Genomic DNA, 25,648 nt, shown 5'->3' with positions numbered 1-25,648 from the left:
TAAAGAGGATCTTTTCGTCGACTGAGAAACCAAAGACTGTTACTGAGTTTTTTAAATAAGCGCATCCGTAAGAACAGCCTCCCTCCTTCACAGCTCATTTAGAGGGAATGCCTCCCAAAACTCATGCACGAGTATTGGAAAAGGAGTGTTTACCACCGGAATTCGCTGTGTCGTGTTAGTGGATTCATTATATCGGACTCACCGCAGGTAACTCATAATCTGCAGTTGTTACTCCTGTCTCCTGACAAAAACATCGCATGCGGCGCCTGTGGAGTGTGGAAAGTTACTGGAGCGTGCAGCCGCGCGCGTCTCTCACAAGGAACGTCATGGCAGTGATTGACAAGCCAGAGGGCCAATCGTTTACGCGATGATCGCGTAAACGATTGGCTGATGTTTTTAAGGCCCTACCTCGTGCACAGATGATGTATATTAATAATATTCCTTTCAGTGCACCTAATAAATAGTCTTTTATCAGTTAGTAAAGACAGTTTCAAGTAATATCGCAAAAATGTATAAAACAAAACATCCTATTTAGCATCTTTAACATATCCCTGTGATCTCCTAGATGAAGGTTAGTTTTAAAGTAACCAACAGTTTAGTGTTTGCAAATGACTCATAATTGTATCCTAATTTAGTTACTTGGTGTTTGGTAATGAAGGGCCTACTTTGCACCAGCAACACTGACTCAATGACAGACATTCATAAGAAGACAACTGATGGCACCTGTGTTCATAGCAACTAATTAATCATTTGATTGTTAATCATAAATATAGGGTGCTGCTGCTCGGTATAATTGTTTTCCAGAACATTATGTAAATTGGAAAACTATTTAGCCTAGGCTACCAAAACAAACACCAAAACTTAATATGAACTCTTAAAAATTATAGCAATTTACTTGATGAAAAAAATTGATGGAAAGCTGGCAGCCTGCACATTTCTTGACCGCATTCTTCTATTTGGATCAATTTACTGTTCTGATCTCAACAAGTCTCTGCAAACTACTGAGTATGCACCAATCAGAGTTCTCAATTTTATGATGTCATCATGTAGACTTCTACAAAGTATTTTACAGTATTTTAAAAATACAAAGCACTAAAGTATTTTGATACAAAATATCAAGCCATTTTCATCAACCCTATCAAATACAAATTACAAAATACTATTTTATATTTGAAATACGTATTTGAAATACATGTATCATAAATACTGCCCATCCCTGTATGTGATATATTCAGAGCTCGTCACACAATGCACTCATGTCTTAGAGTCCATTTTGTGTTAAAGCAATGTTGAGAGCTGTAGGGTGTTTTGATTATTTCAAAGGCTTGGCTGACACTATGCTTTTCCCAGGACTACCGAGTCAAGCCCCCCTGCAGGGGTGTGAGATGAACCAAATCTCACTACTGGCATGCACATAGTCAAGGAGCAAAGATATGAGGAGTTAGTATCTACTCATCACAGACCGTAAACAGGATCAGATGGTATCCAGACAGCTAGCGTACCACACTTGTGTTAGCCATCAGATCTTCTTGTTTGATAAATTATGCTTGGAGTAATGCCTGATTCATCTTTTTTCTTGCTTAAGCACTGTACTGTAATGCATATTGATGTCGTCCAGAGCTGGCTTTGAGAACGTATGCCAGTTTATGAAATATTAATTAAAGCTGGCCTAGTGTTTTTTTTTGTTTGTTTTTTTGTTTTTTCCCTGAAAGAAAATAAAAGATAACGATGATGATCTTTCTAGCAGACCTTTTTTGAGAACAGTGTTTTGCCTTGATGTTTAAGCAGTACTTTTAGGTGTGAAATCTTCATATTCCAGTGTTATTTAAGTCATGACTGGCGTCTCAGTTTGCAGTCATAGCTCATAGCTTTACAAATGAGTGAATGAAAAGAGTGTATTCAGGCAAATTACTGCAGAGCAGGAGGAGGAATTTATTCTGCTAACAAAAGCTGTGACAGAAAGCCTTTTCAAATGAGTTTCTATTACAGGCATATTTAGCCACCGCTAGAATTTCAGTTCAGAACTCACTGACCAGAAACTGGCACTTGTTTTCCCTCACAATACCCCTAATCCACCTGTCTCTCGCTCTGTTCACAGGCTACAAGCAGAGAAGGAGAGAGGTGCTGGAGGAAGGATCTGGAACAGAAAACTGTGCCCATCTCCTGGAGTCAATGCCCTGTGAGGATCCAGTGTGCTTTTTGTGGCAGGTGCTGTTTGAGAGCGCTTGTGTGCCCAGCACAGGGAACTGTGGAAATGGAACCAGGACTCAAACTGTGGCTTGCATCAACTCACAAGGTAAACAGTCAAAATATGTCATTATGTTTTTATTTGTTTGAATTTAATCATATTACTTCAGGTTTTTGAAAACCTTGCATTTATTTGATAAAAACAGTAATATTGTGAAATATTATTACAGTTTTAAATATATATTTTTTTTATTTTAATGTATTTTATATATTTCAATTTATTCCCATGATGGCAAAGCTATTATTATTACAGTTGTGGTGCTTAATATATCTGTGATAGGACTGAATTTTCTTTTGTGACATTATAAATGTCTGTCACGTTTGGCTGCATTAATACAGGAGATTCAGAGAAACAAACTGTATTTAATTGTAAATCCAAGGAGAAACTCATAGAATTCAAAAATAAATTAGATTGAACAAGAAAAGAGGAAACCAAGGGCTTAAAGGCACAATATGAATTAAAATATCCAAAAACCACTAGAACAATTTTATATATTTTGTTAAATGGTGTACTTACATTATCCCAAATGTTTCCAACAATCCAGATAAATCAGCTATTTTAACCAGTGTAATGGCCTGTGTCATTGCGTCGCCTGTCAACGACATCATATCAGCTTTACCCATGATTTCCATTGTTTTATTTCCATTGAAACCATGGAAACACCAAAGACGCTTTATGTGTTTTATTAGACAGGTGAGCAACTGTTTAAATACATGTATTGACAGAAAACTAATCATTGTTATATAGCTCAACACGGGCATCTTATTGTTTGAATTTCTTGTTTTCTTGATTTACCGTGAGTATAACATGTTTGTACCATGCCTCAGAGACCATGCTAACATACAGTAGCCACAGTAACAGTAATAGAGCATTTTCTCCATCATATAAAATATTTTAAAATGAATTGCATGCCATTTAGCAACACAAGTTATCTAATATCGATCCAGCTTACTGCAGTGTGTACTGCACTGAGTGAACTCACAGAGTAACGTTAACATAACTTTCAACCACTCAATGTGTTTTTAGTATGATTGTTTTGACCAAGTAAAACAGCACTGCATTACCCCACAATTTTATTTCATCAGATAAAGTGACCTGTCTGATTCGACTGCAGCATATAAGCGTAATAAAAACAGCAATGTAAAATGTCCCTGGCCCCTGCTTCATACCGCAGTAATGTTAGTAAAAGTTAGCTCATGAACATGATTTCTGCCTGAATCCAGTCGGATTGCTTTCCATCGGCTGTAGAGGTGAAGACAACAACTCCCATGACGAGGAAAATAATGAACAACAGGTGAAAGCAATATGTAACTAAGGGAACAGACTAGTGAAGAGAACTCCGTGTAATAGGGACAGGGAACACAATGGAAACAAAACCAAAACACAAGTCCCCATGAAAGTTTTTTGGCTTTTAGTATGAATATGTTTGCCTTACTGTTATCTATAATCTAGTGACAAAGTTTGCATTTACAAGATATAAGCATTCAAAACAATCTTTCACTTCCACCAATATGGATCAATTTTGATGACATCATGCCATATGGAGGAGATTAGGAGGAGAAACGGTTAGAGATTAGGAGGAAACTGTGGCTTTGCTGAGGCTGTGGTATATTGGTTATTTTGGGGAGGAGATGATCCATGTGTCCTGCCCTGTCTTCCTGTTTCAGTGGAAATTAAGTCATCGCTTTGAATAATGCTGCACGTTTCAAGGCATTTCAGTGGGCCTTTAAATATAACCCTGACATGGGTTATATCAATTTAATATCAGTTTTATGCATTACAGCTGAATAAAAGTATTTAATGGTCGTGTGTGTGTATACTGCCATTAAAAAGTTTGAGGTCAGTATAATAATATAGAAGATAATATATAAGATATAATAACTAGATTGAAAAAACAAAAACCCTGCAATGCTAGGTTGTTTTGGGTGTTTGCCTGGATGATGTTATATGGTTCTTAAGGTGTTACGAGCGGTTGTGAGCATATACAATCCACCTTATTTTTAACATACTGTAGGAGCAGGCATTTGAGAAAATGCGGGCATTTGTAAATTGAATTTGTCTGGCTTCTGGTGCCATTCTCCAGTTATTTTTAGCTGTACAAAACAGTTTGTTATGCTGCTTGATATTGTAAACTGACATTTCTTACCATATTATTTTAAGATATTGTCGTATTGTCGTGGTTTGTAGCGCAAATAATTGTACCATTTATTCTTACAGTTATTTCCCTATAGCAGCTAATGAATCAGACGTCTCGTGGATTAACAGAAAATAGCTTAATTCTGTGTTGCAAAATAAGGTGAAAAGAGCCTACCCCAAATTTTCTGTGATAAAATGGTCTCTAGATATATCTGAAGTTTATTTTTTGATGTATATCTTTTGTGATTTTTATGGTCTTTTTATTAAACCACCAGTAGGGATGTAACGATACATACGGAAACGGTTGAAAATCGATAAGAACATGACGATTCAAGTTGGTTGAGATGCTAAATGAGTCGCGATACATTTGGGGGTGGGGGTTTATATGAATGTATATTTGAGGAGAGTTGACTGGGTTCAGAAAAGTTTAGATGATGTTTTCTTTTCATCTTACTTCTGTACCATGCATTTTAAAGTACTTTTAGCGCACAGTTTACAGTGGTAACCATGGAAGCGCTGTATTGCAGCTGTTCCATAGGCCACGTTCACACAGCAGCAGAATACGGTTGTCAGTCCTGTATTCGAGTCCTTAATACGGTTACATTCACACACAGTACGGTTATCTAGGGGTGTGACAACTGCATTCTATAACCGAACTCACACCCGTAAATTTTCAGGACTCACAACCGCATTCTTGGAATTTTCGCGCTGTGTGAACGGAATGGTACTGAACAACTAGTTGTCTGTCACATCATACAGTGCGAGAGAGCCGGTGTTTTGTGTGTGGTTTTGCTTTCAGTAACTTAGAGCGATAAAGACATGAGCTGTGCATCATCTTAAGGTGTTAGATCCAATCACTGTTTTCCACCGGAGCGGCTCCCGTCAGTTTCTTTTCCAAATTCAAATGCCATGTCATGCGCGAGACGGCTATTGCGTGTTTACATGCTGCTGTTGGTTAATGAAGTTTGAATGGATACACTCACACTTCAATTGGTCTCTTGTCATGTCAAAAGTGACAAGACTTTTCGGTTTTATGGACCGCCATCTTTAATATTATGTTGGTCACTGTCGTTATGGACACTAGTAAGAGAATACGGGCTTGACTCTCATTGCACGTTCATACAGGCAGATTTCCAGACGCTACTGTAAGTTACTGTGTGAACGGGACATTTCGAGACTCACACCTGTAAGTAAATGTGGTTGTCAATCCCAAAAACTGACAGTGTGAACATGGCCAGTGTATTTGCATTCTCATGCAGCCTGTCTGCCGTTATGAAGTTTTATGTAGCATAATTTCACAAAGCCAAAGTCTGAACAGCATCTTTGTTGGGATCGTGATTGAAATGCAGTGGTTGCATCTAATTTTAAATGGCTACAGATAGTTCAGCCTGTAATAGAGCAAATAAACATCTTGTTCATGTAATCATATGAAGAGATTTCTTTTATTTGTATTATTTATTTATTTGATTTAGGATCTGTTTTAAAATTTCAATTTAGTTTTGTTATAAAGATATTTCAATTTCACAAAGAAATATGCAGCATTTTGTCTGAGAAATAATAAAAATACACTCTCATTTAAATCCTATTTTGTTAAAAAAAAAAAAAAGGAAGAAAATCGTGAGAAAATCGAATCGTGAAATCAGTATTGTGAATCGTATCGAATCGTGAGTTGAGTGAATCGTTACATCCCTACCCACCAGACAAAAATCATAACTTGGACTGCTTAGAAAAGGAATAGCAAACCTCTTATGAGGTCACCATGATTTGAGATATCGTTCATGTAGACTTGTGCCGATATTCGTTAATGCGATAAATCACGATAATGAATATGCACGATATTGTAATCGTCGGCACTTCAGAATACCGTAAATAATAATTTATTTCCAATTGTTAATTTTTTATAAGACAATTAAGAATACTTTCCCCATCAATCGTATAAAATGCACAACACCGCTGTATTCTGCGTCAAAAGGACACGCGCTCAGATGTAAACAATCCCAACGTGCATGAGAAGCACATAGCGGAACCAGTGAAGGAGACGAGCTGAATGAAAGTGCGCGTTCACTCTCTGACAGCAGAGGGCGCTGATGGAACGTCAGCGTGCAGCGGTTACCACGGAAACCGTGCAAACAAAGTAACTGCGCTAGTGAAGTTTTTAAAATGCTTCAAACAGCCATTCATTTTTTTGCCATCTCAGTGTTGTTCATCACAGCACCAAATACTGAATACTTAAAAAAGACTTAAAAGGATATTTATTTTCAAACCTTTTTACCTTTTTATATTTTAATCTGGACTACAACATGCCCTAATGATTAGAAATGTTCTGATTATTTGTTATTGTTCAGTAAAACTTTGAAAACATACAGCTTCATTAGTTAACATGTTAATTCATTATCACTAAACTGACAATAAAAATACTTATAAAGTATTAATTATTATTAATTAATGTTAATTTCTTAGTTACTATTTAATAACATTACTAAAATCAAAATAACTTATTTAATGGACCTGAGATAAAAAGTTGTGTTTCTAAACTAACATTAACAAAAAATAACACTTTCTGTAACAAATGTAGCTATTGCTCAATCTTAGTTAATGCATTAAATAGAGTAAAGTGTTATCTGTTGTTCTTTATAGCCTAATTCTTTTGCATTTTAATCTGTTTGAAAATTTCAGTCAGAGTTGTTTTTGTTTTATTACAAAAAGAGTTCTTAAACCTGTTAAACTATGACAAAAATGGTTTTGCAACTTATTTTAATATCGTGATAATACCGTATACCGTAATAAAAGCTTCATCAATTAATCGCAACATGAACATTTGATACCGTCACATGCCTACGTTCATGTCCGTAGTGCAAATGCAGGCAAAGTTGCGCAAAGCACCAGAAATAGTGCTGTTTTATCCAGTGCCACTAATAAGTTCATATCAAAAGGATTCTAACATCATTCCCAGCAAAAAAGATCACACTGCTTTTATAGAAGATAGTAATGCAAAGTTGTTAGCTAAAAAGTATCTTGTGTCTGTACAGAATTCTGAATGATTTGAGTATCTATAAAGCATTCTATTATTGAGGGTGATCTCAAATAAAGAAAAGGCTTTTAAGAGCAGCCAGACACATCGACCCATGTCATGTCAGTGTCACACTCTTTCATCAATGCATTACACTAGCTGATATTTGGCTAAAGAGCGGTCTGAAAGCGTATCTCTTAGCAGCATGCTTTGGAGATCAGCTAGTGTGACCCATTTTAACCTAACTCTGTAATTTATGAGAAATAGCATAAAGATGAGGAATCCGGCATTGTGAATTTGATGAAGCCTTAGTAAGATCTTAATAGCCCATTTTCAAAACCTGCAAAACTAAATGTGGCTTTTTGCATGTTTTATTATTGTCATGTTCCTGAGGAGAATTGACACATGGGTCTGAGAGGTGTGAGATGTTTGAAAGTTGAGATTTTTCTCATAATCGGTTGAGAACTCATCAGATGTGTGATCTTTAGTTAACTCCAGTGTCAAATACTCTTTTCCCACACCTTAACTGATGAGCTAATTGATGTAATTTGACACAGTCAGGTGTTTTGGGGATGAGGAAGAGCGTCTTATTATTTTTTTCATTTGTGAATTTATTCTTTCATACTTGATGACTATAAAGGGTCTCTGTGCCAATATAAAAACTTTGCTTGACCTCATTTTAGAAGATCAGCTCTCTCATTTGAATACAATGTTGCTATGCGAAATTTAATTACCCAGTATTTATAGGTAAAACAAATTTGTGTTGCAAAGAAGCGAGTAATCATTGCTAACAACATCAAAATGGCTCTCTTGATTTTAATAATTGTTGATGAGAAGTCTGGTTAAATTAAGCATGAAGTGGCTCAGATGCTCTATTGTTTAACCTTTCATCCCAAACCCAAGAAAGAGACTGATAGAGCAATGACGGATTTTTGGGCATGTGTTGTTTTCAATTAAGCTTTCTTGACTTCCTTTTGCCGGAGTTAATTGGGCACTGGAGGACAAGGCATTTCCTCTGTTCCTGCTTTATTTCTCAAGAATAAACATATTGATGCATGGATATCAAAGTCTGTTCCACTCTGACCATGAGACAGGGCATTTTTCTCTACCGTGATGTTCAGAGTACTCCAGTTTACTGGCCAGTTAAAGCTCATTGCGTAGTGATCTATATCCCTTTATTCGGTATTCAAGGGTAGGACTGAACTCTCTTTACAGCCTGGCAGCACTCTTAAGAGACACCTATCATGCCTGATTGAAGTCCACCTACAGCCTTGGGTGTCTTAGCACATCTCTAGAGTATATAGCCCTGCACCACTGGACTTTTGACTATCTGCATTAAGTCTGGTCCACATTGCAGGTCATTTTGACAAGAACTGTCTGGTTATACAGAAAGATCCATCTGATCGACATGTTAAGATCCTAACATAGATTTGCTTTACTTATATGATGTTTATAGATACTTTTTTTTTTAAGTCATAGTTTTATAGTTTAGTTACATTATGCAAATATTTTTGAGTGTGTTAATTGACGTGTTGTTAACCGGCGTTCATTCACTGTTAAGCCTTAGCTCATGCCAGCTCCTCTTTTGTGCTATTCAGAATTTGTACTAATCTCTTCTGGTCAACATTTCTGCATGCCAAGGTCTAGAAACAACCAAATTATTTTGTTACTTTGTCTACAAAAATATTCAACTCTAGTGTGAAGGACTGTGTTTATCTTTTTATTCAGCTTCATATGTATTGCCCAAAACAAATTTCTGTCATGTCCAGTTGCAGCAGGATGATATAAAATTGCAGGATTTAATTGCAGCAGTCTTCTCTTTATAAAACAAACATAATAAGACAGAGAACAAGGAAACTAGGGCTCAGTCTGAAATCACCCTTATACCCTTAAATAGGGAACAGCCATTTGTAGTGGTGTCCAAAACCATAGTGGAATCATTCAATCCCACAATGCACCGCAATAATCGATGTACGATTCGATATCGATTATTTTGGATCAGTTACAGTATATGCCAAATTTTCTAGAGGAAAAACAACTACACATGGGAGTCAGTTGGTACTACTATAATAATATTGAAGGTTAAAATGAACTTACTTATATACAAACACTTAAATTACACTCAATGATGTTTTTTTTATTATAAATAAAGTTTAGACTTACATAATCATATTTCTACTCCAATTCGTTTTTTTGTTTTTTTTTAATATAAACATTTAAATCGTGGCTGTCATAACTGATTTATTCAAACATGCATTAAATATTGAAGAACATTAGGAATTAAAATTAATATTTGTAACGTGCATAACTATATTTATCAGAATGTTGCTCTCTGGTGTTTCTCTTATTGACATCTTTCCGAGGTTGAAACACTGATTGAGCATGAGACATGATACGGATTTTGGTAAGTTGTACTGTATATTTTAAAGCGGAGGAGAGAATGTTCACATGTGCTCTGTGCTGCTGCTTCTCTTTACCTAAGGCGCTACAGCGGTCTGTCACGCCACGTTAAACAGCAGCAAAACGGTATTTATTTTTTGAATCTCATAATAAGATGGATGTCATTTGAAATCTGAGACTTTGCTTCATATGAAAAGTAACAAAGCTAAAGATTATTGCGATTTATTGGATGGGAGGCGCGCTACATGTTTTGTTCATTCGTCAACTGAAAACAGACTAGACTAATTGATTCTTGGGATTTAAGAATCGATATCGGTTCGTAAAAATGAGAATCGATTAAAATCGAGAAACCCTATTTGTTACTGTATTTACTAATCTTCGTTAAGATTAGTTAAGCAAAATATAGTTGTTCATTGTTTGTTCATGTTAGTTCACAGTGCATTAACTAATGTTAAGATTTTAATAATGTATTAGTAAATGTTGAAATTAACATTAACAAAGATTAATAAATGATTTTTAACAGTGCATGTGCAAGCTTATATAGAAAATTTTATTCACCAACATGGGGTTTTTAGTATGCGATGAATGAACAGCTTGAATTGTCCAGGATGTCGATCTCGTAGATGCGCAGCAGTATGGAATGACTCTAGGGAACAGAATAAAAAACACAGCGCTTTTATAATGGCTACTGCAAAGCGTTCTATCAAAGTCAAAGAATGTCCTGTTTGAGTGGAATTAAATAATGTTTCAGCTCCTGGTGCTGCAATAACCTCCCAGTGTGAACTTCTCCATATGTCCAGACCCTTAGTTCTCCAGCAGCTAACCCACACTGTGGGCAGTCTAATAAGGGTTCTTGTCAGTGAGAATCTCTGAATATCAGCTCCAGGTGTTTCTGCTTGCCAGTTTCTCTTAAGTGTTCAACTCCTTTGGGCAAACAAGGAGTGGCAGTTTCCATCTCTGGACTCTGTAGCAATTCCGCATTTCCTTAAAGGAATTCAAATAGACTAGCGAAGTCCTCCGAGAAACAGAATTTGTTCATTATTTTCACAGCACTTCAGGTTCAGTGTGCAGCCCCAGTGTTCATTTAGTCTGATGACAGAAGCTCTATTACACGGGGGTGTGAAGTGAAAAAGTCATAAATAAAGCAATTCCTCTGGCAGCTGCAAATGTTTTACTGCATCCTATTATAAATGCTTTTATTTATTTTTCACTTTACTTAACATTTTCATACCTCCAGCTTCACAGTGTTGATGGCAGTGGGGTGTGATGTCGTATCTGAAGTTCTGCAGCATTACAGCTCATGTGTCAGTCAACATGGTTCAGCCGAGGCCTATCTATAAAGAAGCATATTGAGGAAGTCACTCATTTAACTTTTGTGTCAGCAGCATGTTACTCAAATTTATTGAATCCTGTAGTCGCGGTTGTAATTTTATGCTGGTTTATGACCTCAGCGTTGTAGTTCTCCAGCACTGTTAGAAATTCACAGAACACCTGAGTGTGTCAATATAATAAAAGTACCAAGGTCACCTTCTTTCTATGTTTTTTTTTTCTTCTCCCCCCCCCCCCCCTTTTTTCCCGCTTAAATTTACAGCAGACCAAAATCGTTGTGACCTCTGGCTAATCAACAGGAGAATCTCAGTGTAATTATAGCTAACGTCATACCAAACGCCACTGGAATCGATACATATAGGGTTAAGTCAGCGACTGGTAGATAGATATGAGAAAATCATTTACAAAATTCTTGTGAAACATTCAATGAGTTGCTATTATCTCAAGATTCTTAAGTTGTTTTCTAGCTGTTTACACCTATTTGCTGTGCAGAGCAATGCCTTTCCACGGATAGCTTTCAAGTTATTACTACTTATTACCGTTTTAATGCATGCAGTTTATTAAATATGTTTAGTTCCATTTTTATGTTAACACATCTATTCAGTTTTACATTATATAATGTTTGCTTTATAACTGAAGGGATAGTTAATTTATAAATCAAACCCAGACATGTTGTTTGACAAAAGTTGAATGCTTTGTGTGGTGAAATTTAGAGTAAATCAGTGGCTCAGTGGAAAAACATCTTGCATACATGAAAGATTATGTCCATAAAGTGTGGGGGAAGTTCTTCTATTATTGAATTATCATAGATTTGCATGTCTATATTGTTTTAATTCTGTTTAATTCTGAAAAAAAAAATAAAAAAAAAATAAAGAGTGCTGTTTTATCCAGTGTATTATATATGTACAGTAGACTTATATTCCAGTATGAGTGTCCCACACAAATTGTCATTTCTTAAAAAGGAACTGATTTTGTTAACTGCAAAAATTTAGATGAATCTTGTACTTGTATATTAAAGATTTTTTTAAATGTTTTTAAAATATTTTTTAAAGTTTCTTATGCTCAACAAGGCTAGATTTATTTGATCAAAAATGCAGTAAAAACTAGACCTGGGACAATACATCGAATCTCAATTCACGATATGAAGAATCTGGAGTGATTCTGATATTTTCCTATGTATCGCGATTCTCTCTTGAATTGATTCTGAGCTTAGTATGGCACTGCTATACGTGCTTTAGAAACACTCGTACACTGCCTGCTTCAAGTTACTTTACACACACCACTTAAACCTAAAATAATCATTCATAAAGTTCGAAAAGGCCGTGAGATCTCACGAGATTAAAAAGTGACAAGATTTCTCGTCGAGGTGAAAAGCTGTCTCATGATATTGCCATGACGTAGTATGAGAGTGAAATTAGGATGCAACCGCCACATTTACATTACATTACCTCCACTGTCGTTTTGCTTTTTGTAGAAATAAAAACCATTTAATTCAGTTGACTAAACGAACTAGTTTTCTCAAACGAAGCAGTTAAATGCTGATGAAGCGACTTTCAGTGTGGCTCTGGAGATGAATTTTGTGCGTTCATTTTCTCATAAAGTGAGGCGACAGATGATAAAATCACAGCGAGCGTCACACGTGCTTCTCTGTGTGCGTGCGTGCACATGTGTGTGAGGTAAATGAAACCGCGCTTACGCATCATTCATTTCAGAGGCACAGGCATGCAGGATTCAAATTTAAATGGTCTTTTTGTAGTTTAATATTCACAGACACTAGTCTATATCGCGATTTGATTTAAGTATATTGACCTGCTTTTAATTCATTCATCAAAAATTTGACAAATTCCGTGACATTCCACGTTATATACTAAATTCCTTTTTTTTTATGACACGATTCCGTGATTCCGTCCACGTTTTCTGCATCACGGAAATCATAGGGCCCTACAATATGAAAGCTATCTTAGGGTGAGCTGTGTAGTTGTATCCATCTCTTAGCTCTGCATCTTGCTTGAAGAAAAAATTGGTCTCTATTTGCACTTTGAATATTGAGAGAGTACTTTGATTATGGTTGCTTTATGGTTATTCATTTTTATTTATACTGTTTTTATTTCTATTATCATTTTGTGGAAAGGAGTTAAATTAGGAGCTTAAAAGTTCATAAATCATGTTCAGTAAGGTCTGAAGAGACTCATATGAAATCATACAGGAGAGAAGCCAGTCAGTTGAGTTTTTGGCAAAACTTTTTACATTGCTTGTATATTGTTGGATTTTACTGCATATGATAATTCATACTCAGAAAGTAGAACTGAATCGACATTCATTACAAGAATAGTTAAAACATTTCAAATGCCCAAATAGACTAATTTTAGTCATATATTTCGTCATTGAGGATTTCCTAAAAATACTGTCTCGTCTCATTCTCGTGAACCCAATCTCGTCTCGTCTCGTGTGCTAACTGTCTCATTACACCCCTAATATTTATATACTGATGTATAATAAATACATTTTTTAATTAACAGCACCCACACACTAGCACAAATGCACCATCATACTGTAGTATTTCATTGGATTTAGAGCCCCTGGGATTAGTTCATATTCTCTATCAGGCCCATCACACATGCTTTAGTCATTTCTGCCATTAAAATGCTAATAACATCTGCCAGGTAGCCTCGTGAGGTGACAGGATGATGTGCTGATCAATAACAACTGTAATCTATGCAGCAGATTAGAGGTTTGCCGCTGTGTGGTCTGTCCCAATAAGGCCATTTATCTCATCTGAGCGTGGTGTAATTAGGGATGCATTTGATGGATCTCACAACATCTTGCCCTTCTCCTCCCAGAGTTGACTGAAAACATGTGGCACTTCATCTTTTCCAGTGCTGGTAAAGATTACTGCTTCTTTTACATTCAAAAAAAGATCTATAAGTAACCAAAAATAATAGCAGTTGAATGAACATGCTAATAAAAGCCTGTGAATCTGCTCTCAGCAGTCATGTCCAGCATGTAAGAGTATCAAGTAGACAGTGGTCAATGGAAAGACACGTTCACAGCTTACTCCCAGATAACACTTACTGTTTTGAATGGACTTAAGGATGCAGAGCATAGAGGGCTTTTGTCCTGAGCTTTTTATTGAAAAGACTATACAACCTTGAAACTTGCAAGAAGATAAAAGTGAAATTCATTTCATATTGTTCTTTAATACATAGGACATTTGCTACCTATGTAAGAGAGAGAAGAAAGGATTCTGATTTCTTTTTGTTTGAAAAATGAGAAAAGTAGCTTACACAAGTATGTAATTACATGATCTGTGAGCCTAATGAGTACAGTATGTGTGTGTGTTTGGATCAAGATAAGAAATTAATACTTATATTTAGCAAGGATTCATTAAATTGATGCAAAAGAAGTCTATTTTAAATGATTGTTGTTCTTTTGAACCTATTTATCAGAGCATCCTGGAAAAAAAAAAAAAAATCATGATTTTCACAAACATATTAAGCAGTACAACTGCTGCCATCCCAGGCGATTTCTACAGACATGGCTTATCCTGTGTGAAAACGTTACATTACAACAGCGCAGAGTCAGTTGCTTTACAGACATATTTGTGACCCGTCACGGAAACCAGGGACACAAGTCGGCAGCACAACTTTCGAGCAAAATGAGAAAGAAGCTTTTTTTTTTTTTTTTCAAAATTGGTGATTTTCGTTTTTTTGCAGAATCTGTTAGTTGAGATCATGAAGAAGCCTTTCCGTGTTTGAGATAGCAGTATTGGTATATTTAAAAGCGTACATTTTGAGGTTGAAATCGGCTTGTTTTTCGGAGATTCTAGCACGCAGTAGGGGTGTGTCATGTCTGTGTGTATTTCCATACTGGGAAGCGTGGCTACTTATTATGCAGCGCTCTGGCCGGCTCTAGCTGATATCAAAATTCAATGAAGAACCGTGGCCGTTACACCGAAAATGTTTTGAAGTACTTCTTCGACAAGCCGGATGCTTATGAACAAGCGCTCACTGATTCTGAAGACGATGAAAGCGGCATAATAAGACATTACCTCTGGAGTCAGGTAACACGCCGGCGCATTTTGCAGGATTTTTTTCACATTGCAGCAAAACAGACTTAAAATCTGTAACTTAATGAATACTAATCATAAAAAAATTATACTTGTGTCTGAAAAAACGTTGAAATGTCAGGTTTTAAATCGTGTAAGTCAAATCGAAAACAAATATTCTGTGTTTATGTAATCTGTATGAAAAGAGAGCCATGTCAGAAGTCCTTGATTCAGCTCATTATCCGCTAATGCGGCCACGTCCACGGAGTCAGCGCTAATCAGACGCAAATTCAGTCAATACATGCAGACATTGTCTCAATCGTGTATTTATTGTCTTGAAAAGTGTTTTGAATAGCCATAGTTAGCGATCTCTGGCCTCTGTTAGTCCAGTTAGTTCCTGGATTGCCTATTCTTCTTTAACAGGCTTCTCAGTTGAGAAAATTTCATTTCATGATTATAGTGACCAAAATGATCACGGTTATCACAGAATCCTGTTCAAAAAGTAAATTCACCAAGTTTCATGTGGAAAACCAGCAAATAACAAATAAAATTAGCATAAATATGTACTTTTTCTTTACATAAACATTAAAATAATAACATTAAAAATGATGGGCAGATTTTAAAGGAGTGTCTTACAACAATCTACAATGCACAAGTTCAAATAGTTTTGACAAAAAAAGTCACATATTTCAGCCTCTAAATCATTTTTATAAAAGTCAAAAAAGATAAATTACTGACATTTATAATGCACATTAACCTTTATTATTAATAGTATGCAGTCCATGTAGCTTTACAGGGGGTATGGCTTATCTAAATGAGATGTAAATGAGCCCTATTGTCACTCCCAGCAGGTGAGAACAGGTGAGAACTGCAACTTTAGAGGCGTTTTTCTCCCTATAGAGCTTTCTTGAATGCCTACCTTCAAATGGCCACAACTTCTTTCAAAATCTGTGAATAACTCAAAATGCCCCAGACTTGTGTCCCTACTTTCCGTGACTGGTCACATTTCGTTAAACAAATCCCATCTAAATAGGGTTTAATGGGTTAGTTCACCCAAAATTGAAATTTCTGTCATTAAGTACTCACCCTCATGTCGTTCTACACCCGTAAGACCTTTGTTCATGTTCGGAATACAAAAAAATATATATATTTTTGATTAAATCCGAGGGTAGCTCTTCAATCCAGTAGTCTTAGATTGCTAGCTGTTCCCAGAGTTAGACTAAAACAAAGAGGAGAACATGCCTTTGCTGTTGCGGGCCCTAAACTCTGGAACAGGTTGCCAGTTCATATTAGATCTGCTCCTACTTTTTACATTTTTTTTTAATCTTTGCTTAAAGCTGCAGTCTGCGATTTTTGGCCCTCTAGCAGTTAATAAACAGAACTGCATGCGTCTTGCGGAAGAACATTGTAGCCGGAGCTACTTTTCTCTGTGTATGTCTATGGCGAGTCACGCAGTTTCTTTGATACTCTGCGGCGAGTCCTACCAGTCTGAAATAGTCTGAATATAAACACTTATTATAAGTGTACCATAATGATTCAGGGTAAGACAGAAACACGGTTTGGAAAATGGATTAATTTTGTACATTCTCATTTTATAAATTTTGTAAATTTTGAACACAAAAAAAGTTACGGACAGCAGCTTTAAAACTCATTATTTTTCCATTGCTTTTAATGTTCCTTGATGTTTTATTTTTGTATTTTGACTTCTGTTGGTGTTCTGATTTTCTTTTGATATTTTGTTGGTTAAATTGTCTCTGATTTTATTTGTGACACTATTATTTAATTTTTTGCTTGTATTTATTTTATCAGATGTAAAGCACATTGGTCAGCTGTTTTAATGGTGCTATATAAATAAACTAAACTTGAAACTTGTATCTGATCGACACATAGGCAGCAATTTCATTGCACCTTTTGATGTCCAGAAAGGTAGTTACGTCCTTGTTTACATCCAAACACCAACTCCGTATTGGCCAAAGCTGAATACGTGAGCAGCACGACACATGCATGTGATGCTGACACAGGATCCAGCCAATAATGAGCCGACATTCGGACGTAAACGAGGAAGCCTGCACTGATTTCTCTACGTATGACAACGGTTCAAATAATTTGAATAAAGTCATTATTTTTGTTTTGTTTTTGCGCACAAAAAATATTCTTTGTCGCTTCATAACATTAAGGTTGAACCACTGCAGTCATGTTGACTATTTTAACCATGTTTTCAACTACCTTTCTGGACGTCAAAAGGTGCAATGACGTTGCTGCCTATGTGTGGATCAGATACCCTCGGATTTCATCAAAAATATCTTTAAATTTGTGTTCCTAAGATGAACGAAGGTCTTACGGGTGTGGAATGACACGAGGGTGAGAAATTAATGACAAATTTAAATTTTGGGTGAACTAACCTTTTAAGGCGAGACACCCCGGGTGAATAGGGTAGAAATAAATAACTAGTAATTTATCACCATACTTCCCCAGTTGATTGATTACATTAAGAATTGCAAACATTTTTTGTATTACAAGTTTTCTGAAATGTTATGTTTAAATATGCAAATGAAGCATTATCTAATTAAATATGAACTAATATGCATACATTTCTACAACAAAAATCTGAGAATTGGATGAAGTCAGGTTCAAAATTCTTGCTTCTTTCTTTTTTTTTTCTTTTTTTTTTTAACATATTAGAGTCAAAGGTTTTTAAAAAGGTTTTAAAGGTTTTTGGGTATGTCTTTCATCACTCCATAAATTAGAAATACTGTCAACAGACAGGAAAAAAAAAAACATTTTCACAATTTTTAGGAATAAAATGTTGTATAAAATCAGGCAAATTATATATCAACAAACACCTCTGTAAAAACCTTCAGAATATAGATAAGAATAAAACTAAAAAGTTTAGTGTATGTAAGGCCTGCTGAAGTTTAGATTTCTGACTCAGCAGGAGAAAAACACTAATTTTGAAAACTCATTTAAAACAGCCTTTAAAAATATCTACTGTAATTGAAACAGATGCAAATAGATAAAGTGCTTGGATGTTTTCTTTCCACCAGTCTGAAAAAACACTTTATGAAAAGCCAAAAAGCGCAAAATCTCAAAATTGACAGGTACTTGAAAAAGCAGTGTTTTTGCCTGTAGTGTCTCCCCTTAAGGACACTCTTAAGACAGTCGTGAGTTAAGACACTTGATTGGGGACATCATCATCCAAAAGTGAGCAGCTATAGTACACTGTTCTTTTCAGCAGGAAACACATTAGTTAGACTTACAGCTCTGTTTGACTTACTGGAGCACTGACCCTTGCTACATCAGTAAGATTCATCTGCATCACAGATGTCGGCATGTGCCCGTGGGCAAGCTGGCACTGATTGCTCTTTTAGTGGGGGGAGATGGTGCACACGGTTTTTACTTTGTACAGCTTCTTGGCTGTCACTTGGTAAGTAATGTGTCAGCCCAGTGTTGCACAGCGCTAAATTATAAGTGTTGCAAGTTAGCCGACATGATTGAGTGCATGGATGCAGTTTCACTGCGGGTGACCAAAAAACACTGTATCGCACTGATTTTTCTGTTCTCTAACCTTAATTCCATCCCAAAATTGAATGTTCAAGCTTTCAAATAAAGGTTAAACTTAAAATTTAAACTCTGAAAGGGCATTGATAACACTGGGCAGTCTGAAGAAGCAAGTTTGAGGGGAAACACAATGGTACAGTATTCGCATGCCATTGTGATATATTTTTGAGAGTGAGTTTCCAGCAATAAACACTCATATATTAATAATTCAGGTAAGACCTGGAGCTGAGATCCATTTACAGTTTCCCCACACATGGCAGGTGCTTTCTGCTTTTCAGGCATTCTTCACTCAGCCTGTAATGCAGACTAAATGTACACCCCACATTTTTCCACTTAACTTTTTTATGATACGAGTATGACTGGCAGCTGTGTTTGGGTGGTTGAGCAGAGAAAATTACAGCTACTCTCTCTTAAATCCATCTATACAGAAGAGTGCCTGTTTCATGACTAATTATTCAGTTTCCTTCATTGTTATGTTAGATGATAATGAGGTTTAGAGCTTCTAAACGGTTAATGGCCACTTACAGTTTAGTGCGTCTGTATGAAGAATATACAAATCTATATATAACTCTGCAAAGGCTGCCTTGTGGTCAATTGAAATTCGGTCTATTTAACACAAGCCATCTTGTTTTCAAGTAAAAATATTGAGAAGAAGAAATATTAAGACTTTTAGAAGAGAATAGTTTTTCAATTTTATATATATATATATATATATATATATATATATATATATATATATATATATATATATATATATATATATATATAATATATAATATTAGGGCTGTCAAGCGATTACATTTTTTATATGATGTGGCAATTAATTAATCTAATTAATTGGCTGAGAAATTACCCCCAAAAGATAATTTACAGTCATTATTGTGTTAAATGAGTAAGGCATCAAATAGACATAACAAAAGGTAGCTTTAGAAAGATTGATTATTTTTAAAAATAACTTACAATGGCCATGAGGGTAAGTAAATGATGACAGAATTTTCATTTTTGGGTCAACTAAATTTAATTTCTTTTTATTAATATAGAATATGATTTTTGATTAAATTAAATTGATTTAAATGAAATAATACTCTAAATAAGAAACTGAAACTGCCAGTAAGTGGCAGTAAATGTCTATTTATTTGAATGATTTGTTCAAATAAATTGAATAATAATTGGTTCAAATAAATTCAATATCATTGAATAATTGGTTCCTCCAATTCATTCAAAATGCAAAATCATTCAGAAACACTGCTGTGTTGCTCGGAGATGCACAATCGTTCTGCTATGGCTTTATATGTGACTAAAACAGACAATATTCATTTCTTATTTACTGAACTGTGTAAAATCAGTATCACATTTGCACTCGTGCTATGAAACAAAACCGTGAAATTGCACTTGTTGCTCATGTTATATTGCTTTACTATGGCATAAGATACAAATATGAGACAAAAACTCATACAGGAACATATCTTGAATTTTAGGGGCATATGACTGCATTCTATAGGCTACTATAGGCTGCTACATGAGTTGTCCTGCATCATGTTCATCACCATCAACTGTAAGTGCAGGTTTGAGTCTAAGGTGCAACCTGACTGTGTCGGATGGACTGAAACATAATGTCCCAGGGGTGTTTTATTGGATTTAGGTCAGGCGAGCGTGGGGGCCATTCAATGGTATCAATTCCTTCATTCTCCAGGAACTGCCTGCATACTCTCGCCATGAGGCCGGGCATTGTCGTGCACCAGGAAGAACCCAGGACACACTGCACCAGCGTAGGGTCTGACAGTGGGTCCAAGGATTACATCCTGATACCTAATAGCAGTCAGGGTGCCATTGTCTAGCCTATAGAGGTCAGTGCATTCCTCCATGACCATCACTGGACCGCCACTGACCCACCACCAAACCGGTCATGCTGAACGATGTTACAGGCAGCAGGCAGTCTCCACGGCATCTCCAGACCCTTTCACGTCTTTCACGTGCTCGGTGAACCTGCTCTCATCGGTGAAAAGCACAGGGTGTCAGTGGCGGACCTGCCAATTCTAATGTTTATTGGCAAATGCCATTCGAGCTCCGTGGTGCCGAGCAGGACATAGGGCCCTCAGGCCACCCTCACGAAGTCTATTTCTGATTGTTTGGTCAGAGACATTCACACCAGTGACCTGCTGGAGGGCTCTGGCAGTGCTCATCCTGTTCCTCCTTGCACAAAGGAGCAGAAACCAGTCCTGTTGATGGATTAAGGACCTTCTACGGCCCTGTCCAACTCTCCTAGAGTAACTGCCTGTCTCCTGAGATCACCTCCATGCTCTTGAGACTGTGCTGGGAGACATAGCAAATCTTCGGGCAATGGCACGTTTTGATGTGCAATCCTGGAGGAGTTGGACTGCCTGTGCAACATCTGTAGGGACCAGGTATCGCCTCATGCTACCAGCAGTGACAATGACCCTATAGCCAAATGCATATATATATATATATATATATATATATATATATATATATATATATATATATATATATATATATATATATATATATATATATATATATATATATATATATATATATATATAATATATATAACAGTTCTGTGTGGTTCTCGAATCTGATTGGCTGATAGCCATGCGATATTTCAGTGATAACAGCACTCCTACTGCCTTTTCACCGTTTGTATCACTCCACTTGAAGTGACCGTCTTGGCGGCCGATCAAATCAACCGTAATTTTTACAAATACTACTTGTTGTACCACGAACTGTAGTTTTAATAGTTTTTTAGGCGAGAATGTAGTTGTTTAGACCTGAATTATATGACTTATATTTAATAAGAGCGCCTATTTTACAATTAGTTTTGACGTTTTCGGAGATGCAAGCTCCAGGGCGTCAGTGGCCGTTCAGTGCTTCTGTAACCGCCGAGAACAGCTTCATCTCGGCCAGTGCCTCGGGGATTTGCCGCTGGCTCTTATAGTGGTTAAACATGAGACATAATTCAATTTAAGTACATAGAACGGGCAATCTTTGGTCTTATTAATCTATTATTTGTTCCAGAGCAAGTCGAATTGTGGTATGTTAAATTTGATGATAATAAACGTCACGTTACATATTAGCTACAACTAGACAGGACATATCAGACTCTTCTCCGCTCTTCAAATACGTAAAACATTAAACTTTATAAACATATGGTTTTTTGATTAAAGAAAACGCTTTACCATTTTTTTTTTTCAATCAGATCTTTATTTACCTTTGCATTGCACAGAGGAGATGTCCAAACTGTGTGCACACTTCATTCACGAGGTGAGGCGGATTAATGAGGTTTGATTGACAGTTTGAGGATCCAGTGGAGTTAGGAGGTTTTGTCACAAGCTCTTTAAAATCCTTTTCATTCATTAAATATTTTTAAAACCCACATACAAGCGTAAATGGTGACCTATAGTTTTCTTTTTTTTTTTTTTTTTTTTTTTTTTTAATAACTAGTGCTTTATGTTTGACTGAACTGTACAAGTGCTTATTTGTTGTTCAATATTATTTTATATAAATATGTCCATTAGTAAGTAATATGGATTGAGTGAAAGTTACATTAATACGCCCTTAGATGGCGGCAACACTTTACAGGTGAATTAGTCAGTGAGTCACAAGAGACTTTTAAATTGAAAGGAACTTTTGCAAAAGGAAGTTGTTTTAGCGCTGTGGTGTAATGGATGCTATGGAAAATTCCCAAAGCTGTAAAAAAGGACAAATACAAAGATCGCTTTCCTCAACGGACATTCAAACAGACTTTTATAATGGATATAATCAGGGCTTGACATTAACACCCGCCAACCCGCCAAATGCGGGTAGATTTCAGCTGTGGCGGGTAAGACAGCCACTCCCACTAGCCACTTTGGCGGGTTGAATATAATTTCAGTTTACAGCCAAATGAAAAGGAGCCAAGCTCGTCGTATCACAAAATTACAATTCAGTCACAATTCTTTATCTATTAACTTGCGGTTATGAAGGTGGGATAGGCGGAATCGCGCTAAATGACACAACAGAAGCGCTCGCGTGCGCAATCAGTTCTCCTTGCGTCTGAATACACGCACACACAGATGTCAAAATGCATCGTGTGGAGTATCTCGCGTGAATACAGTCGGCTATGGCTTACGGCTAAGTGGACGTAAACAGGTGGGTAAAAACTGGATATGTGTCAGTATATGACGTCCATGCATTCAGCAGCCCCCAAATAAATACCCCTCTGTCATTAATGTTAATCAAACATCAAAAAATGTTAAATACATGTTTGCTAAATAAACATATGTATCTGAATTTTTTTTTTAAATTACTATTTGTAATTTGCTTCTTTGTTCTTTTTATATAGCCTAACAAAAATAACTGTATACCTCATGTATAGTCTTGATTTGGGTGGTCAATCTGCATTTGTAAGTTTGAAAGGGTTTTAAATCTTGCAAATCAAGTAAAATGACACAAAATCAAGTAATTTAAGAATGCCAGAGTAAAATTTAATCATATAAAATGTAATTTCCCAACAGCAAAATTGTGGCCAGTGAAAATGCTGAGTGGCTAGTAACTTTGGAAAACCACTAGCCACATTGGCTGGTGAGCAAAAAAGTTAGTCAAGCCCTGGATATAATATTATGGATATCGACTTGATTGAATGTAATGCAATATATAAGACACAGGTAATAGCCTACTCTCTCTCTCTCTCTCTCTCTCTCTCTCTCTCTAATACTGTAGAAAATTCAATGTGTTTCAATGAAGTGACTCAACATTCCTTCGTTACTAGTTCTAAAGTGACGTTTTAGAGTTCGTAACGGAGGCTTAGTCCAACTGACAACTTGAGATTTTAAAACGTTCCTTCGTTACTAGTTCTGATATATATATATATATATATATATATATATATATATATATATATATATATATATATATATATATATATATATATATATATATATATATATATATATATATATATATATATATATATATATATATATATATATATATATATATATATGTATATATATATATGTATATGTGAAGAGTTCATTTGCAAAAACCGATAAACGCCATTTTTAAAAAAAATTAACTAAGTGTTGGGCATTATTCTCCATATATAGCACGTTCTGTACCCTAAATCCATTTTGTCAGAAGAGCCGGTTTTGCCCACTTTCAGGCATCGCAAGTTCACATTTTACAGCAGAAGCCGACAAGCGCCCTTATTGTTTGTGTACAGAAACCGATAAGTCTGTTTTAGCGAATCAGCGCGCAGTATTCAGGTCAGGTGACAAGGCTTCTAGTCACTTCAAAAAGACGCGCTAGCTGAGGGAAGTTTTATCAAAGCTCACTAAAAGTGATCGAGGATTTATGATTTCGACTCCTGTAAGTCCTTGTACACCATTCACGACTTACATGCTGAAAAATTGGTTGTCCTTTTGCGTGTGTGTGTGTGTGTGTGTGCGCGCACGTGCGTGTGTGGATGAGTGCGTGTGTGTGTACTTGTGTGCCGATCTGTGTGTGTGTGTGTGTGTGTGTGTGTGCAATTACTTGTTTGAGAGAGAGAGAGAGAGAGAGAGAGCGTGTGTGTGTGTGTGTGTGTGTGTGTGTGTGTGTGTGTGTGTGTGTGTGTGTGTGTGCGTGCGTGTGCGTGCGTGCGCGCGTGGGTGGGTGGGTGGGTGTGTGTGTGCGTTTGTGTGCATGTGTGTTTGAGAGTGTTTTAAATGCAATTCCTTGGGTTATGTTTAACTATGAAACATGATATGTGGAGTTATCTGCTTTTGCCAAAAAAACGACTGTTGGAGTTATCTGCTTTTGCTAAAAAACAAACTTTTAATATATATATAAAACATACTTTCACTGAATTTAAATTTTTTAATTTACCTGCATTTTTTAGAGTTATCTTTACTTAATCAAAACAGCCCAACTGCAGTTTGATTGTTATTACTTGGAATGCACAATATTATCTGTTTTTGCAAATAAACTCTTCATATATATATATATATATATATATATATATATATATATATATATATATATGAAGAGAAAAAAAAGAGAAAAAAAATTATATTATATATATATAATATAATATAATTTTTTTTTTCTCTCTTCTAAAAATCTTAATATTTTTTTCTTCTCAGGTAAATGTATTTTGTTTTAAGGATGTTTAGTTTAGACCTATGCTTTTATGTTGTTTATTCCAAATTCTGACCTTAACATCTAAATTTTCAGCAGAGATGCTCGTCTGAGCTCGGTTGTACCTGTCACGATCACCGTCAATTCCTGTCACTTCCTGGACTACATTCTCCATAATCCTCTCTGCCAATCACCTGCACTCACTCCACCAATCACTACACTAATCACCACATCCAGCTGCCATGCATTACCTGGACTATAAAAGACTCACACACTCATCACCTGATCGCGAAGTCTTGTTTTCACTTGTGTAACATTTCTGAGCGTTTCCCTGTATCCTGTCTGCCTATCTGTTCTTGATCCTGTCTGGTTACCCGTTTATGATTCCTTGCTACATACCTCTGGACTGTTTATTGTTTCCTGGACTGTGAATGATATCTGCCTGCCTCGATCTACTGCCTGTACCCTGACAACGATTCTGCCTAGCCCTTGCTGTTCCTGTTTGCCCCTGCTTAGACCCTGCCTGTACGACCACGCTTACTTTTGTAATAAAGCTTGCAAATGGATCTCTGCCTCAGTCCCGCTTCGTTACAGTACCGAGTAGTTATTTGAGTTACTGTTGCTTTTCTATCAGCTCAAACCAGTCTGGTCATTCTCCTCTGACCTCTGGCGACAAGGCATTTTCAACCACAGAACTGCCGCTCACTGGATATTTTCTCTTTTTTGGATCATTCTCTTTAAACTCTAGAGATGGCTTTGAGTATCCCAGTAGATCAGCAGTTTCTGAAATACAGCCCGTCTGGCA

At 36.3% G+C, this 25,648-nt stretch overlaps 1 protein-coding gene across 2 annotated transcripts in view; it reads left to right on the top strand.

The window, feature by feature from the left end:
- thsd7ba (thrombospondin, type I, domain containing 7Ba) overlaps positions 1-25,648 on the top strand; it is a 350,089-nt gene that overhangs the window by 220,049 nt on the left and 104,392 nt on the right. For both annotated transcript variants that reach the window (XM_067409173.1, XM_067409172.1), the window contains exon 9: positions 2,099-2,296. In XM_067409173.1, the coding sequence (XP_067265274.1) occupies positions 2,099-2,296 (198 nt within the window). The remainder of the gene's footprint in view (positions 1-2,098; positions 2,297-25,648) is intronic.

This window comes from Chanodichthys erythropterus, chromosome 14 (assembly GCF_024489055.1).
Source record: "Chanodichthys erythropterus isolate Z2021 chromosome 14, ASM2448905v1, whole genome shotgun sequence".
In the NCBI taxonomy this organism is placed as follows: domain Eukaryota; kingdom Metazoa; phylum Chordata; class Actinopteri; order Cypriniformes; family Xenocyprididae; genus Chanodichthys; species Chanodichthys erythropterus.
Note: the sequence above shows the minus strand (reverse complement) of the source record. Positions and strands in the feature narration are given on the sequence as shown.